Here is an 18,172-nt window from a genome sequence, read left to right as displayed (position 1 = left end):
ATTTGTCAGTGGTGTAAAGTACTTAAATAAAAATACTTTAAAGTACTACCTAAGTAGTTTTGGGGGGTATCTGGACTTTACTTTACTATTCATATTTTTGACAACTTTTACTTTTACTTCACTGCATTCCTAAAGAAAATGATGTACTTTTTACTCCATAAATTTTCCCTGACACACACATGTACTTGTTACATTTTGAATGCTCAGCAGGACAGGAAAATGGTCCAATTCACGCACTTATCAAGAGAACATCGCTGGTCATCCCCTGCCTTTGATCTGGTAGACTCACTAAACACACATGCTTAGTTTGTAAATGATGTCTGAGTGTTAGAGTGTGCACCTGGCTATACATAAATAAAAAACATCTAGAAAATGTTGCTGTCTGATTTGCTTAATATAAGACATTTGAAATTATTTATACATTTACTTTTGATACTTAAGTATATTTTAAACCAAATACTTTTAGAGTTTTACTCAAGTACTATTTTACTGCGTGACTTTCACTTTTACTTGAGTAACTTTCTGTTAAGGTATCTTCACCTTCACTCAAGTGTGAAAATATGGGTACTTTTTCCACCCCAGCACTGCCATTTGTCCATTGCTGTTGGGATACCTCTCAAATTAGTAGGCCTACCCATAATCGAGTAATACCACCTATGAATCTATTTCAACATCCTCTTTGGTAAATGTGAATGTGGCCACCCAACATCTTGTCATAGTTGTACCAGCTGGAGGATTCATGACCAGACATCTCGATCACATGTAAGTGATGGGTGTGTCCTTGAGATCCTAGTGTACACATGTAACTCAGACATATTTACACTACAAGATGGAGTCAAAGTAACAGCATGATCATCACCGAGGTATAGACTCCTATATGAAATTCTGAGCTACATTGTATTATGGATGTGTAATAAATCAGCCCAAGTTTTTCAGATGCCCAACAATAATTTTATTTCCACAAAATATGACATTTACACTGTTCCACTAGAAATATACAATCTAAAATAGGAAACATTAGAATAGTGTGTAGAAATATAGTTCCAATTCATCATGCCACAGTGTACCTCAACATGTGAGTTTAAAGTGATAGAATAAATACATTTTAGGAGAAAAAATGAAGATGAGAAAACTTTGGCCCTGTAAGTGTGTGTGTAAAATAAATATCTCACAATAATTCTGGAAAATCTGAAAAAAATGTCATTTCAATAGTCAAGATAGTTGTCCAGACCTATGTGCTGTTATGAATCTTGGAATAGCATATCTGGTCCCCGTTCAATCATGGTTCCTCTACCTACTGAGCTGATGAGCCTTAGAAAAGGCCCATGTGAGGTTTTGAACCATGAAAGTGATTTACAGTACTCCCCCTCTATCTTTCAGAGAGCAATCTCAGTGTTGACTGCCATCCTCTACCTACTGTACCAAGTTCTTCAACCCACAACATGGAGGGGATACTCTGGCTGATTTAAAGTGCAATGACACATATCTGATGATGTGCTGCACCAGAGAAATCGCACCCTGTGTTGATTCATTCATATTTCAAATATGCAGGATAAAATCCTTGGCGCTCCATTCATGGCAGCAGAACCTCATGTTAACATGGTTCTACTCTGGTTCCAAACAGTCAAGTACGTAGGAAAGCAGATCCCAAACAATACAAGGAATATCCAACAAGCCCTAAAATCAGTAGCAGGAGAATCAGAAACAATCAATTATTTTAACTCTAGAGAAGACCAAAGAAAATGGTATACTAGATTTTTTAGTGTTACAAAGAAGAGCACAGGTTTTCCCATACATCTCTGCTGCATACAACAAGTAAACCAGCCAGCTGGTTTGGAAATACCAACAACTAAAATATGAATTAAGTGTTTGACATTAGAACTATTATCAGTTTATCATTAATACAAATTATTATACTACTAAGAGACAGTGTAATGTAATGAGAGGCAGAGTGAAAGAAAGAAAGCAGTTTTGTTGTAAAAGCCCCTGTTAAAATACACAGATTCAGTGTCTTACTTATATCAAGTTAATGAAATAGAGGTGAATGGTCCACATCAATGTGACACATTAAAATAGAGCTAAGAATGTCTGTGTCGTTTTCCCATGCATGTGTATTCATGTCAGAGGAGTTGTAGCGTATGCATTTAATGTTTCCCACGCAGTATAAACAGCAACATCTACAATGTCAATGATGCACATTGGAGAGTGGAACAAAAACACATTGGAGAGTGGAACAAAAACACATTGGAGAGTGGAACAAAAACACATTGGAGAGTGGAACAAAAACAAAAGCACATTGGAGAGTGGAACAAAAACACATTGGAGAGTGGAACAAAAACACATTGGAGAGTGGAACAAAAACACATTGGAGAGTGAAACAAAAACACATTGGAGAGTGGAACAAAAACACATTGGAGAGTGGAACAAAAACACATTGGAGAGTGAAACAAAAACACATTGGAGAGTGGAACAAAAACAAAAGCACATTGGAGAGTGGAACAAAAACACATTGGAGAGTGGAACAAAAACACATTGGAGAGTGGAACAAAAACACATTGGAGAGTGGAACAAAAACACATTGGAGAGTGGAACAAAAACAAAAGCACATTGGAGAGTGGAACAAAAACACATTGGAGAGTGGAACAAAAACAAAAGCACATTGGAGAGTGAAACAAAAACACATTGGAGAGTGGAACAAAAACACATTGGAGAGTGGAACAAAAACACATTGGAGAGTGAAACAAAAACACATTGGAGAGTGAAACAAAAACAAAAACACATTGGAGAGTGGAACAAAAACACATTGGAGAGTGGAACAAAAACACATTGGAGAGTGGAACAAAAACACATTGGAGAGTGAAACAAAAACACATTGGAGAGTGGAACAAAAACACATTGGAGAGTGGAACAAAAACACATTGGAGAGTGAAACAAAAACACATTGGAGAGTGGAACAAAAACACATTGGAGAGTGAAACAAAAACACATTGGAGAGTGAAACAAAAACACATTGGAGAGTGAAACAAAAACACATTGGAGAGTGGAACAAAAACACATTGGAGAGTGGAACAAAAACACATTGGAGAGTGGAACAAAAACACATTGGAGAGTGGAACAAAAACACATTGGAGAGTGAAACAAAAACACATTGGAGAGTGGAACAAAAACACATTGGAGAGTGGAACAAAAACACATTGGAGAGTGAAACAAAAACAAAAACACATTGGAGAGTGGAACAAAAACACATTGGAGAGTGGAACAAAAACACATTGGAGAGTGGAACAAAAACACATTGGAGAGTGGAACAAAAACAAAAGCACATTGCAACGGCACAAAAATACAAATGTTATTTTTCAAGGGCCAAGATTTTGGACATTTTCTCTCTATGCCTCTGAATGTCAAATCTCAGTACGCTATGAATGTCCGGTGTGGTGTAAATAAAACATCCTTGTTAGGAAGACACAGTATGTAGAGGCTACATGTGGGTAGATAAAAGCCCATTGTCACTTTTTCCTTTGAAAGACATTTTAATTAAGCAGACTAAGGGCGAAAAGACAGGCTATGCATTAGGTCCGTATTCCTGCTGAGTTGACTCAGATCAACTGAAAGGATACTCAGGGGTCAAGAACCGTAAGACAGGCTATGCATTAGGTCCATATTCCTGCTGAGTTGACTCAGATCAACTGAAAGGATACTCAGGGGTTAAGAACCGTAAGACAGGCTATGCATTAGGTCCGTATTCCTGCTGAGTTGACTCAGATCAACTGAAAGGATACTCAGGGGTCAAGAACCGTAAGACAGGCGAGTGGCAAGCTGTTCTGATTTCAGCACACATAAACAATTCGACTTGCACACGCACATTCGTTTGCAGCACAGACATACACACATGCACAAACATGCATGTGCAGACAGACACACACACGCACACACGGACATACACACACACAATATGCAGACGTACACACACAAACTCCCACATTTTCGTTCCCTCTCCCTCCCTCACAAAGACGTACGCAGGCACACAGGCGCAAACACGCATACAAAAGGACATTGTCATTTGGGGATGAGGGTGGCGCTTCTTCTGAAAACCCTCCGTTGTTAAGCCAGTGCACACCAGGTGCATTGTGCCACATGGGGCAGCTGCATGAGACTGACTCATTGGCTCTGATTGGCTCTGACTACACCATACCTACAATGCAATGTTCTTCTAACACATTCAAGATCCGGGGGCGACAGAAATGAAATGACATTTCCCCCCAGGAAATAGAATAGCTTGGTCATTTTGGAGAAGATTACCAGATACGGTCAGTTGTATCATTACAGCCCTTATTCACTTGTAAGTTGATTTTGCTTGATAACGAGTCAACATCTCGGGTGATATTGCGACTTAAGTGGAACGGCAACAGTTGGACAGCTCATGTGGCCAAGGCCACATAGAAAGTACCTCACAAAGAAGGACTATGATGTTAGCTGGCTAACTTTAGTACCCCACTTCAGCAACTTAACAACATATTATGGGCCCCAATTCAATCAAAATCAGTAACCAGGTTTAAAAAACAATACTCTTCCCTTGCAGCAAGAAAGCAAGTTTGAAATAATATGCGGTCGAGTTTCCTTTTGCATCACACTGTAAACATTGGTTTGTTGAGAACACCAATCCAAAAGTGATTTGGATGGGTGTAACCTGGTAACGGACAGCTCCTGTCCTTGAGAACACGGACTGATGTCATGGGCGTGGTGACTCAAATCAATTAGGTGTGACATACATGACAGGCCAGGGACAAAACAGTACAGGGTGACCCACCATCCATATATCCTGAGACAGACACATGACTAACAACAAAAATAGAGAAACCAAGAAAAGTTGAGTCTGATTTTCCTACTTTTACAGTATAGACACCAAGCCAGCTGGTGAACTTCAGGATAGTATTTTACTCTAAGGACGTAAAGCAGACTATGTAAAAGAGCCAAGGGAGGAGGACCAAGGGCGTAGACTAGACTCATCGATTACCAACCCTACCTGCATTTACCGAGAGTAATTGATGAATCACACATAGACAATGGCAGTATGTACAGTTGCATATGGCCAGCCACATGTGTATATACCTTTCTCTTTCTCAGGTCCGTATATACATATTATCTATTGTCATATTACATATTTATATGCATATATTCTATAACTTTATAATTCTATAACATGGGTTATTTGGGCTATACAGTAACTTTAGCCCCAGGTCTAGTGCTGTTGTTCTGTTGTTCTGGAATCTGAGGATTGCAAGGGGTTCATCGCAAATAGAACATTTCACATTGAAAACCACCCATTGAAGCCTAGTTCAAATGGTCTGTTCAATTTCTCCACATCTTTCTTGGTTTTAGCACGCTCCCCTCATTTGAATTGATACACGAAATGATACACATGGGGTAAACCATAACGTTCCAACTTGAGGCAGCCACATTTGACTCCAATGCCTTTTCCTGGTTTTCAGTGTTGCACTACAATTTCCACGATGCGATGGTTTCCCATTTCTCTCTCTATCAAGTACTTTGCACACTTTACACCTACGGCCCCCAGACGAAAGCATTGATTTTAAATATTTGGGCTTTGTTTTTGTTCGAACTGCAGATTGCCCCTTTAATAAAGTTTCAGCAATCAGATGTGATTCACTGTCATACCAGAGTTGAGAGGAGCTGAGGGGAGTCTGGGTTTGAGGGGTCGTCCTGATTTTAAAAGCTTTTCTACATTAATGGATTATTCATACATCGCACCTCCCACCTACATCACCTTAAACATCTGCTTAAACATCTGCTTAAAGGGTTACATCTGTTGTCTAGTGGTGTTTGTTGAAATGGTGTAGATCAAAAGGCAGCCAGTCGTGTGTGCGCGCGCACACACACACACACACACACACACACACACACACACACACACACACACAACAGTTCAAAACAGTGGAGTTGTCTTCAGTGTCCCTCATGTACCCTTTTCCCACCAGCTGAGGGAATGAGTGAGATGGAGGGAGGGGGGTAGAGTGATTTGACATCCATCAATCTTCATCGCTAGTGGCTCTCGATCACTACTGGCTCAAAGACACCAGCAATCACACTACAGCAAACACATAAGAAGAGGAAGGGGTTCATTTCTTTCTTTTATTACCTTAACAAATGATATGTTCTTGATCCTCATAACATACTGTACACAGATAATCTTGCATGCACAAATCACCTGTTTCCCAGTTGTATCCCACTCAGGGCTGTTGTCCCATCTTTGCTGACAAACAGTCTGAGGTTGCTGTCTGTGTGTGGAAGCAGGAATGAAAGACAAGAAAGAGAGAGAGGGCACACAGAGGGATAAAATAGTGAGAAGAAGAGCGAGAAGCACAACGTTATCACTGTGTGGTCATGCTCACTGTTGTCATTTTCTATGAGCTATTCCAACAACACAATTGGCCCAGAGTCGTCCGGGTTAGGGTTTGGCTGGGGTAGGCCATCATTGTAAATAAGAATTTGTTCTTAACTGGCTTGCCTAGTTAAATAAAGGTAAAAACAATATACAAAATAAATACACAATCTTCACAGCTAGTCTTCACCGTTCCATCATGGCTACTCCCCTCCACATACCTTCTTTATGGTTGTTGACATCAGCAAAGTTCTGGCTCTGGATGATCTTGTCCACAATGTCGTCGGCGTCGATGCGCGTGTCGTCCACCCAGGTGGGGTGGCTCTCCACAGAGTCCTTCTTCCTCCTGGCAGGTCACATGACATGGTTACCCAACAACACCTGATCGAGGCTCTCTCAGTCATCAGTGATTGTGGTGCAGTTAACCAGTAACACCTGAGCAAGGCTATTACTGTCAAATACTTTTTAGGTCGTAGTCGTCTCATTATATGTCATGTCAAATACTGTTCTTTGACGCGTATCTATTTGACACGGTACGCCGAAACAGGGTTCGATATGTTACTGTGGAAAAGTAACCAGCAACCCAGCAACAGATTGTGTGTTTGTGTCTGTGTCTGTCTATGTGTGAGTGTGCTGTGGCTTGCCTGGAGGGTCTATTGGAGAGCAGGACAGGGCGTAGGGGCCGTATGGGTCTCTCAGGCTTGGTGCCTGGCTCTCCTGGTGTCTGGGGGTCTGCTGCGAGGGGGTGGGCGAAGACGTGGGGGGTCTGGGTAGGGGTGCCCAGGCTCCCGGAGGTACTGCTGCTGGTTGAGGCATTGCGGCGGTGGGTGAGGTCTGTCAAGCTGGAGGAGCGAGAGTGTTCCGTGCTGTAGCCTGGGAGAGAAGGGAGGGCATACAAGTATATTAGACCCCCAGACACACACTGTGCATGCACATACAGCATACACACAGGATTGTCATATAACCCTATGACAGTTATTATTTATCCATCATTCCCCTCCCCAGTCATGAAATCAAGGAGTCTTTTAGATCAACTCAATCAAACCATATTGAGTTAGTCCAAGGCTAAGATGAACACCCTGACTTACATTTTTACATTTAGCAGACGCTCTTATCCAAAGTGACTTACAATTTGTGCATTCATCTCATGAAAGCTGGGCGAGAGAACCACATATCACAGTCGTAGCAAGTACATTTTCCCTCAATAAAGTAGTAGTTATAAAGAAAGTCAGTGCATTTTTTGGGGGGGGAGGGGGGGGTGACAGGACAGAAATTCCCCTTGGTACAGATCTACAATCAGCTTCCCCTCCACCAATCCTAACCTTAACCATTAGTGGGGAAAATGACAATCTGATCCAAGATCAGAGCCTAGGGGCCACTTCACCCTACTCCTGCCAACATACACAATAGTAAGTTTGGCAATCTTAAAGAAGTTAACTGACCTGATATCTTGCTCTGCTGGCTGGCGTAGCTGGAGTTCCGGGAGTGTCCTGTGTGAAACACTTCATCTGGGCTGGACAGGTTCTGCTCCAACTGCTCCCTAGGTAGACCTGGAGCCACAAAACAACACACAAGATGATGTTAGCTTCCGTGGCATGAAATTCAACAAATGGTGCCCCACATGGACAACAGGAGAGTCAACTTATTTAAAAATACACAAATAAAGGATTAAATAGATAATACAAAGATAATAAATTAAAGTGAACATCTGCTTTGGGTATATATATTTGGGCTTTGTTTTTGTTTGAACTGCAGATTGCCCCTTTAATAAAGTTTCAGCAATCAGATGTGATTCCCTGTCGTACCAGAGTTGAGAGGAGCTGAGGGGAGTCTGGGTTTGAGGGGCCGTCCTGATGATGTCCTGGTGACGCCCCCTGGGGGAGGGTTATAGTTGGCATTGGTGCCCTCGCCCTTACAGTCCAGCTGCAGGGAGGGGTCCTGGCCCGGGATAGAGACGGACTTGGCCGTGCTGGGGGGCCTACAGGATCAAAGGTCAAATAAAAATAAACCATTCAATCATTTCGTAGTTATATTATGAAGTAATCATAGTAAGCACTAAATACACATATTAATTGGATCATATTTTATATCATTTTAACCAAGAGCCCCAAAAGACATAAAAGACAATGAATGAGGAAAACTCTTTGGGATGAGAGTGAAAGAGAGTAAAAGGAGGAAATCCTGACTATCCAGAATCTGAGGTGACTTATTTTATGATATCAATTTTGGCCAAAAGGTGGCGCCAGAGGTCCAACTCACGTTTTAAAGCAGGGATCCCCTGACAAAAGTGTGATTCCAATAGTAACCTAGAAAAAAGACAACAATATTATAATTATTATCATACATCATCTTTATTGATATTATTGTAAAATGTTACAACAGAACACTTTAACTAGTGTTTTTTCCCCCCTCATTGCATTCAAAACTACAGCATGTATGGTAGCTAAAAACTGTCAGGTTAAAAATAAGCCAAAAGGGAGCACGTGATGCCGCGGAGCTGAGCAGACGTTGACAAACCGAGCTCTTCAAAGTTATTCTTATTTGACCTAAATAACAACGTTGAAACAATATTCTAACATCGGCTGATAAATTGTCAAGTACCTACCTTCCCAAAGAGCCATGGACCTCCGACCGAGAGGCAAGAAGGACGACCAAAACGTTGTTGATTCCCAAGATAACGATAACGCTACAGCTAGCAAGATTAGCATTAGCCCTCATAACTCAGACGACAGTTCCAGACTGTTGCTCTCAGCAGCCTCTTGCGAGCCTGCCGACATGCTGGCTACTGTCCTCCGGGAAATTCAGGATGGTAACAGAGGTCTTTCTCTGAAAATTGATAAGAAATCGGCTGAACTCCATTCTTCCATTGACGACCTGAAATCCTCCATGAATGATCTCCTTTTGAGAACGACTGAGGCAGAGTTGCGCATTAGCACAGTTGAAGATACCATCGCTAGACATGACCAGGTCTTTATACAACTGCAAAAGGACAATGCCTACCTCAAAAACAAGGTAGATCAGATGGAGAACCAGAGTAGACGTAGTAATATCCGTGTGGTAGGATTGAAAGAGGACAGCGAGGGTCGTGACCCGGTCCGTTTCTTCACTCAATGGATCCCGGAGGTCCTAGGCATAATCCACTTCACCAAGCCGCTGGAAATCCAACGCGCCCACAGAACATCAGCGCCGAAACCAGATGAGCCCCCACGAGCCGTCCTGATCAGGTTCCTCCGTTTCCAAGACAGAGAGAAGATACTGCAACTCGCAAGAGCCAAAGGGGACATCACCATCGATGGAAAGAGGGTCAGCCTTTTCCCAGATATGAGCGCGGATCTCGCCAGACGTCGCAAGCAGTTCAGACCTGCCGCCAAAGCACTGAAGGAGAAGAACATCACCGGCTACTTCATCCACCCTGCGCGGATGAAAGTTCAGTACAAAGGCCGAAGCCATCTCTTCAACACACCGGGAGAAGTGCACACTTTTCACAAAGAACAGAGCAACGTCTGAGCCAGGACGGTCTCTCTGGGGGATAAAATACGGTTTGTTTGTTTTCTCTTATCCGGATTGAACTGCTCGTATCTCCCGGTCACTATAATTGATTTGTACATTTTCAACTAACCGTATCTTTCCGGGGTGAGTTCTATTACATTTACATGAGAGTATATTTTTGGTTTAGTCCATATCCACTGGGCGAAGCAAATAAGTGGGCTTAGGCCCACTGCTTTCCCCCTCATTTATGCTAATCTTTCGAAAAGAGACTCAAGCATCCCTTACCGTGGGAAGTAAATATTCAGCCATAAATATCTATTCACAACGTTTGTTTTCAACTTAGAGAGCTCGCAGGTTTTAGTTTACGCCAAGGTTTAGCTAGTAAGAGCAAGATGGAAAGGGAGCAGCAACGTATCTCTACAAGTGTATTCATGTTTGATTGTTGGGATTGTTGTTTTAGTCTGACAATCGGGGTGGGTGGGATTTTTATTATTTTTTTCTTCCTTTTTTCTATGTTTATTGTTTCCTTCCTAAAGAGAGAGACAGGTCACTTTTGTGCTCAAACCAAAGTTGAAACATTTCCTAATTATCTGCATATGATAGATTTCTATTCAGTTACATATTGGAAACCCAACCTATGCTTAATCCACTAAAATATGTCACATTCAACGTAAAAGGTCTTAACAGCCCGATTAAAAGGAAAAGAGTCTATACCTTAAGAAATTAAAGGCTGACATTGTGTTTTTACAAGAAACACATCTTACAGCCAGTGAACACAAGAAATTGAAGAGGGAATGGCTGGGACAAGTTTTTGCATCCTCTTTTAACTCCAAAGCAAGAGGAACTGCAATTTTGATAAGTAGACACATCCCCTTCTGCGTCAACAACACCATCTCTGATCCCTCTGGCAGGTTTGTTTTGGTGCAGGGGCATATGTTTTCAGAGTCTTGGACCCTATTGAAAATTTATGCTCCTAACTTCGATGACCATGTTTATTCAGAATGTCTTCCTTCAGGTTGCTCAAGCACCACCAGGATGGCTACTGGTTGGAGGAGATTTTAATTTTCGCTTAGATACAGTTCTTGATAGGTCTTCTGATAAACCCTCCCTTCTTACCAAAGCCGGCAAGCTCACCATGTCATTCATGAAAGATCTCAATTTACTAGACATCTGGAGACAGATGCACCCACAGGATAGGGACTACTCTTTTTATTCACACCCACACAAGACACACACACGCATAGATAACTTTTTACTTTCGACACAACTGTTTCATAGAGTGTTAGATGTCGAGTATCTCCCCAGATTGCTTAGTGACCATTCTCCTCTGGTATTATCAATCTCCATTCCTACCAAGGTAAATGGAGCATATAGATGGAGACTAAATTCTACACTCCTAAAGCAACCTGAATTTTGTGCATTCATCAAAGAGCAGATCAATATTTTTACTTCGACAAACTGCTCTGCTCCTGACAGCTTCATTCTTTGGGACACATTGAAGGCCTATCTGAGGGGACAGATAATTTCCTATACTAAAGGGCTGAAGAGAAAACACGGTGCGGAACTGAGTGCCCTTGAATCTGAAATCTCCGAGCTAGAGAGAACCTACCAAAGAGGCCCGGCTAAAGATCTATACAGGCTTTTGGTAAATAAAAAACTTAAATATAATATTAAATATAATATAAAATATAATATTCTGAACACATATCAAGCTGAGAGGGCCATCACTAAATCAAAACAGCGTTATTACGAGCTTGGAGAGAAAGCTCACAAAGTATTGGCATGGCAACTGAAAGCAGAGGAAAGTAAGAGGACAATTAATGCCATAGAAACTCTTACTAAGGAGATATCTTTCGACCCTACTGAAATTAATAATACTTTTAAGAAATACTATGAAGACCTCTACACTTCCCAATCAAGCGATGATCTATCAGAGATCGACTCCTTTCTCTCCTCTCTCAACCTCCCATGCCTGTCAGGGGAAGACAGCGAGCGCCTGAGTGAACACTTCTCAGTTCCTGAATTGTTGGAGGCCATTAAATCCTTACCTTCTAATAAATCTCCTGGGGAGGATGGCTTCCCTCCAGAGTTCTATAAAGAATTTAGGGAGCTGTTGGTCCCCTACCTTATGGAGGTACTTAAAAAAGCCAGAGAAGACAACTGCTTTCCAGAGTCCTTCTCTCAAGCAGTGATTACTGTAATCCACAAGAAAGGGAAAAACCCGCTTAATTGTGTCTCCTATAGACCAATCTCTCTCCTTAACACAGATTGTAAACTGGTCACCAAGATGCTATCTAAGAGACTGGAGTCATGTCTTCCCCTGTTGGTCAACCCAGATCAGACTGGCTTCATAATTAATAGATTGTCCTCCAATAATCTCAGAAGGTTCTTTGATATAATTCACCTTGCTAACAAAAACAAAATACCTAGTGTCGCAGTCTCCCTCGATGCTGAAAAGGCCTTTGATAGGGTTGAATGGCCTCTTTCGCGTCTTGGAAAAGTTTGGTTTAGGTTCCGTGTTTGTAAATTTGATAAATTCACTCTACAAATCTCCTAAAGCTAGGATTGCTACCAATGGGATTACTTCCTCCTCTTTCCCTCTTTATAGGGGGAACAGACAAGGTTGCCCAATTAGCCCCCACCTCTTTGCCCTTGCCATCGAACCGTTGGATGAGGCTATTAGAACGTGCCCTGACATACATGGCTTTGAGGTGGGCCCCCATACCCATAAATTATCACTTTTTGCGGACAACCTTATTTTATTTCTAACAAACCCAGAACACTCCCTCTCTCACTTGCAGATCCTACTACAGTGTTATAGTTCTTTCTCTGGTCAATTTTAATAAAAGCGAAATCTTACCGTTTTCTGTCTTTGACCATCATACCATCAAGCACAAGTTTCCTTTTAGATGGTCACCTATGGGCTTCACATATTTGGGCATAATGGTGGATGGTAATCTGAACAACCTCTATAAACTCAATCTGGCCAGTTTGTTGCAAAAGGTGGAGGTTGACCTTTGTAAATGGATGAACTTACCTCTCACTCTACTGGGTAGAATCAATGTAATTAAAATGAATGTCCTGCCCAGATTTCTATATCTGTTTCAATCTCCCCCTTATCCCTGTTCCCGCAGCATTTTTTCCCTCTCTCGACAAGCTGACCAGACGGTTTATCTGGCATGGCAAAACCTGTAGGGTTGGCCTGGATAAACTGACCCTTGATTACAGTCAAGGGGGCTTAAACCTCCCCAATTTTAGAATGTACTACTGGGCTGCACAGTCTAGGTTTCTGGCTCAGAGGTTTGACAATGGTCCCTCTCCCTCATGGTTGAACATTGAAAAGCTTGAGGTAAATGATGACACTGGGGCAGAATTGTTTTACAAATGGGACAGAAAATCTATAAAAACCATCACAGACAACCCTTTAATCATACATTCTGTCCTGGCATGGTGCAAACTGCATGAGCTGTTCGGACGAGGGGGATTCCTTTCCCCTAAAACCCCTTTATGGAACAATAGATTGATTCCTATGTTTTTCCAGAATAGTAACTTTAGACCATGGTCTGATAAGGGGATCACTCTTCTGGAACATTGTTACGAGGAGGGAGTTCTTATGTCTTTTGATCAGCTGAAACAGAAATACCACTTGCCTAACAGGGACTTCTTTAGCTACCTACAACTACGAAACTTTATTAGGGTGACTCTCAAGGGACAATGAAACCTACCTAAGATGTCACCTATTGAACAACTCTGCCACACAGACCAACCACTGTTCAAGACCATTTCCCGTGTATACGATGCTCTTATGTCAGGACTAACACTGCCTGGGCTAGATAAACCCCGACTTAGATGGGAAAAAGATCTGGGTATTGATCTTGATGAGGATCTATGGAGTGACCTATGCAGGGATGGTGTTACATCCACATTGAACTCCAGATACAGACTGATCCAGTTTAATTTCCTCCATCAGCTCTATATCACCCCATCTAGACTGCACAAGTTCAACCCAGATATCTCCTCCCTATGTTTTAGATGTGGCTCAGATGAAGGAACATTCCTCCATTCCACTTGGCAGTGTTCCAAACTAAACGGTTTCTGGCAGGGGGTATGCGATACCATATCCTCAATTCACGGGGTTGCATTCCCTTTAGACCCGGAGGTCTGTCTACTGGGTAACTTTACTAACACCAATCTTAGGCAAAGCCATACTATAAAGCTAACAGAAATATTGCTAGCGATTGCCAAGAAATGTATTGCCTTGAAATGGAAATTGGATTCCTCCCTGCCAGTTGCAATGTGGCTATCGGAAGTTAATAGTTGTATCCCTTTGGAGAAAATCACTTACTGCTTGAGGAATAAGATAAAGACATTTTACAGAATTTGGCAACCTTTTATTTAACTATATGGAGAATCTCCCCCCACATCTCATTGATTGAATCTCTATATAATCCTCACATAATGTTTCACACGTAATGTATAATATGTAGCCTACGGCAGGTGATCCAATGTCTCGATATTTTTTTCTTTCTTATTGTATGTTTGTTTATATAATTATTAGTATTTTTTATTTTTTTGTTACGCTCGTCTGTTACTGTCACTTTGTCCTATCGTTGTCTAATATCTTTTCACGTTTGTTTTGAATGTTCTTAATTGGAAAATGCAAAAATAAAATATTCAACAAAAAAAAAAAGCCAAAAAAATAAAATAAAAAATAAGCCAAAAGAGTGGCCCCTGGCAAGATCAGTCTATTCATCCATTTACTGTGCAAATAACTGTCCACTCTAAATGCCTAGTGGGAAAGCTAACCGTTCATTCAACCTGAACAATTCCTGAACAAATCTCAGCATGGCCTTGATCTCTCTGTGCAGAGTGCAGAGGACATGTCTTTGCACATGGGGCTTCGACGAGCTCATCTGAACGTGTGTGTGTGTGTGGTTACCTTGAGAATGGAGTTATCCTGTCGGGTGTTCTTGGTATCGTAGCCCTCGAGAATACAGCAGTGCACGGTGGAGCCTGAGCCAGCAAACTCTGCCATGTTGAGGTCAGCAAAGCCCAGCTGCAGGGAGAGAGAAAGGGAGAAGAGAGAGGGAAGAAAGAGAGATGATGATGATGATAACAAATTGTGTATAGAAAATCTGTATACTGTTATCAGAATAGAATGTCAATTCTCTGGTATACCGCTACTCATGTGTTTACCAACTATCCATTAAATACACCTGCCCCCATTGTAATAAGGCTTTCCCTTGCTATTGCTGTACTTCGGCTTCCTTTCAGTGTGAGATGGGTGGTTTCAAACCAGCTCCCCAATGAGACTGGCGCATACACACATCATGCATTTTGTATAAGCATGACGTGTATTCTCGCTTTCGGCATGCCATTCCAGTATTTTTACTCTACTGGGTGGGAGGTGAGCGAGGGGCTAACACACACCACCCCCCCAAAGAGCCGTTACATAACTATCCATGTGAGGCTGGCGAGGTCACCCAACCGTGAAGCCTCTCACTCGATTAGGGACAACTAGCGCTCCCTCACCTACTTCTCTCAGTCTCCTCTCTTCTTCCCTTTTTTCTCTCTGTCCCCTTATCTCCCTATTCTCTCTCTCCTTCTTCTATCCATTGAATCTCACCCTCTCTTTTCTCCCTCAGCCTCCAGCCAATCCGGAAGAACACAAATATGCCATAACATAATATGTGACCAGCCAGCAAAACCATTGCTGACAGGGTATGGTGCTGTTGTAGCGTTGGTTCAACTAAGAGGGAATTACAGCAGGATTTCAACAGCATACTTTACTTATAGAGGCTTAAGATTTTCCTGCTAGTTGTTGTCTTCGCTATGCTCCATATTGATTCGTTTAGCATTCAGGAATCGACTCACTCAAATCTTAATCAATCTCAAAACGGATCCGGAGGTCTTTATTATAATGGTATATTGACTTAAATGAATGTTCCACTCCAAAGATGATGTTCAGTGCGGAGATAGCTAATATACAAAACAACTAAGTAACTAAATGCAGCCCCAAACATTGTGACAACATTCACAACCACTACACAAACAAGCACAATCTTGGGTAAACATGACACTGACCTTTTCACTGACGTTTCCCTGACAACGTAGAGCCTTTGAAGTCATGTGACTACCTCCCTAGTGACAAGATTAGGCAATTTGGCGTCATGGTTGCTTATGACACCACATCAGACACCGAAACCATGACAGAAACTTCATTGTAGGTTCTCTTCTAGGCCTTAGTTTTATTGTATACAATATAACGCTAATCATGTCTATTAAAGAAACTTATTTGGGTATAAAAAAATTTGAATAAAAGTTGTTAGGTGTTAGTTGTTCCTGACAGAAATTGTTATTAATGGTATCTGTCATGCTTACGGCAGGGTAAAGTTGTATTTATGACTAGCAAATACAGCAAATAAAGCCATCAGCTTCACTTTTTTTCACTTTATTCAATGTCACCTAATTAATGGTCATTAGTCGGTAAGTGTAACTCACCACAGTTTAAGGACACGTATGGTGACAGGCAAAAGACTATGGGTAGATAATTAGCTTTCTAGCAGAAAGCAGCTTTAAAACTAGATTGGGACTAAATGCACTCAACACACTCATAATCTTGTCATAGCAATACAGTCGAGATGCCAAATTATTTGGTTGAAGTTCGACTGACTCATGGTCACCACCAGTAAAAGTACTGTATTCATTTTTTTCACATATGTTTTTTACACCCCCAGACTTTTGCCTTTGAGGGCAGTCATCTAAACTGTGAGTCACATTAGAATCGACATATTATCCTACTGCTTTGACGTGGTCAGAAGACAAGGTTTCACAACCAATGTGTGGATCACAAACCTTTTCTCATTGGATCCACAATAGTTGTATGTATTGGAGCATTTTCATTCACAAACTGTTAGCTTAGTATCTTCGCACAGACACAGCCACTCCATCTCTGACACACATCTCTGGGCTGGAGTGCCATGAGTCTGAGTGACAAGCTAGACTACTGTTAGTTGGGCAGACATTGTCCTGTACTACTGAGAGGAAGCAGGACTGGGCAAACACATCAGAACTAATAGTCCTTTTCCACAGTCATCCTTCCTCTTGCCCTCTGTGTCAAACACATACAGACCAAGAGATGCCAAAGACCTCCTACACTCCCCTGCCACATGCCCTGCGGCTAGTGAATTGCAGAGCAAGCTGACCGAGGGTATCATTATCTCTCTCTTTATCTCTAAATCTAATTTTACTTGTCACATACACATGTTTAGCAGATGTTATTAAGGGTGTAGCAAAATGCTTGTGTTTCTAGCTCCAACAGTGCAGTAATATCTAACAATTCACAACAATACACACAACATAAAACCTTTCTTCTCTCTCTCTCCCTCTGCTAATTCAGAGGACATTCTGGTACAGTGCCTTTTTCCTGATGAACGGGATCAGCAAATATGGAGGAAACAAGGGGAACAGGGAAGCACAATCTCAATGATAACATCCACACAGACACAGGCAGGCAGAGACGCAGGCCAACACACACATCACACGCACACACACACACAAGCATGCACACATTTCCTTCTTTAATGGACAAGGGGAGGTCCATGTCCAAACACTTTCCTCTTAGATAAAGAAACTGGTGCCTTAAGGCCACCAGTCACATGCCTTTTCAATAATCAGCACTAGAATCATGATTGGCCTCTGCCCTGTCTCTTCCCACTATGAGTGCTTCCCAGTTCCCATGCACTGTCTTCAATGTCAAAAAAGACAATCAATTTTCCTACTAAACAGTGTGTGGCAATAGACTAAAGATGTTATAATATCTTAATGCAGTACTTTTTCTGAAGCACAAGTATAAACTATGAATAGGCTACCATGTGTCAGTAATTTCTCGAAATCCGAAGTGCCTGTTGGTAATGGTGTCACTATCCACAGTACTTAGTTACGGTTTTGACTGGATAGAATACAGCTTATTTAAAATGGACTTTTCGTAGCAGGTTAGGGGAACTTACGCAGCAGGTTAGGAGAATAAAAGTAAGAGGTAAGGAGAATTAGGTTAGGGTATAAATGCTATATTTTCCAACTTCAATTTGACATGCGCTGTATCCAATCCAGACATCACCTTCAGTTACCTGTGTTAATCACTGGCTGGGTTACTTGGTAGGTCACACCTACAAACTTAGGTCAGGGTCACTGAAGAGCTAAAAAGGTACTTCACACAGTTTACTGTCAACTAGTGGAAACCCTATAAACTATAAACACTATGGATGGAAAATAAGGCAGGGAAAA

The 18,172-nt window shown here is 41.6% G+C and overlaps 1 protein-coding gene across 1 annotated transcript in view; it reads right to left on the bottom strand.

Annotated features, from left to right (window-relative positions):
- Positions 1-5,916: 5,916 nt before the first annotated feature.
- The window catches only part of LOC139388678 (early estrogen-induced gene 1 protein-like), a 61,802-nt gene continuing 49,546 nt past the window's right edge, over positions 5,917-18,172 (bottom strand). The window contains exons 5-12 of the mRNA XM_071135502.1: positions 14,826-14,942; positions 8,657-8,703; positions 8,203-8,375; positions 7,840-7,947; positions 7,042-7,270; positions 6,619-6,743; positions 6,224-6,293; positions 5,917-6,103 (exon numbers count right to left, since the gene is read on the bottom strand). Coding sequence (XP_070991603.1) covers positions 6,058-6,103; positions 6,224-6,293; positions 6,619-6,743; positions 7,042-7,270; positions 7,840-7,947; positions 8,203-8,375; positions 8,657-8,703; positions 14,826-14,942 — 915 coding nt within the window. The 3' untranslated portion in view covers positions 5,917-6,057. The remainder of the gene's footprint in view (positions 6,104-6,223; positions 6,294-6,618; positions 6,744-7,041; positions 7,271-7,839; positions 7,948-8,202; positions 8,376-8,656; positions 8,704-14,825; positions 14,943-18,172) is intronic.

The sequence above is a fragment of the Oncorhynchus clarkii genome, chromosome 29 (assembly GCF_045791955.1).
Source record: "Oncorhynchus clarkii lewisi isolate Uvic-CL-2024 chromosome 29, UVic_Ocla_1.0, whole genome shotgun sequence".
Lineage (NCBI taxonomy): Eukaryota > Metazoa > Chordata > Actinopteri > Salmoniformes > Salmonidae > Oncorhynchus > Oncorhynchus clarkii.
Note: the sequence above shows the minus strand (reverse complement) of the source record. Positions and strands in the feature narration are given on the sequence as shown.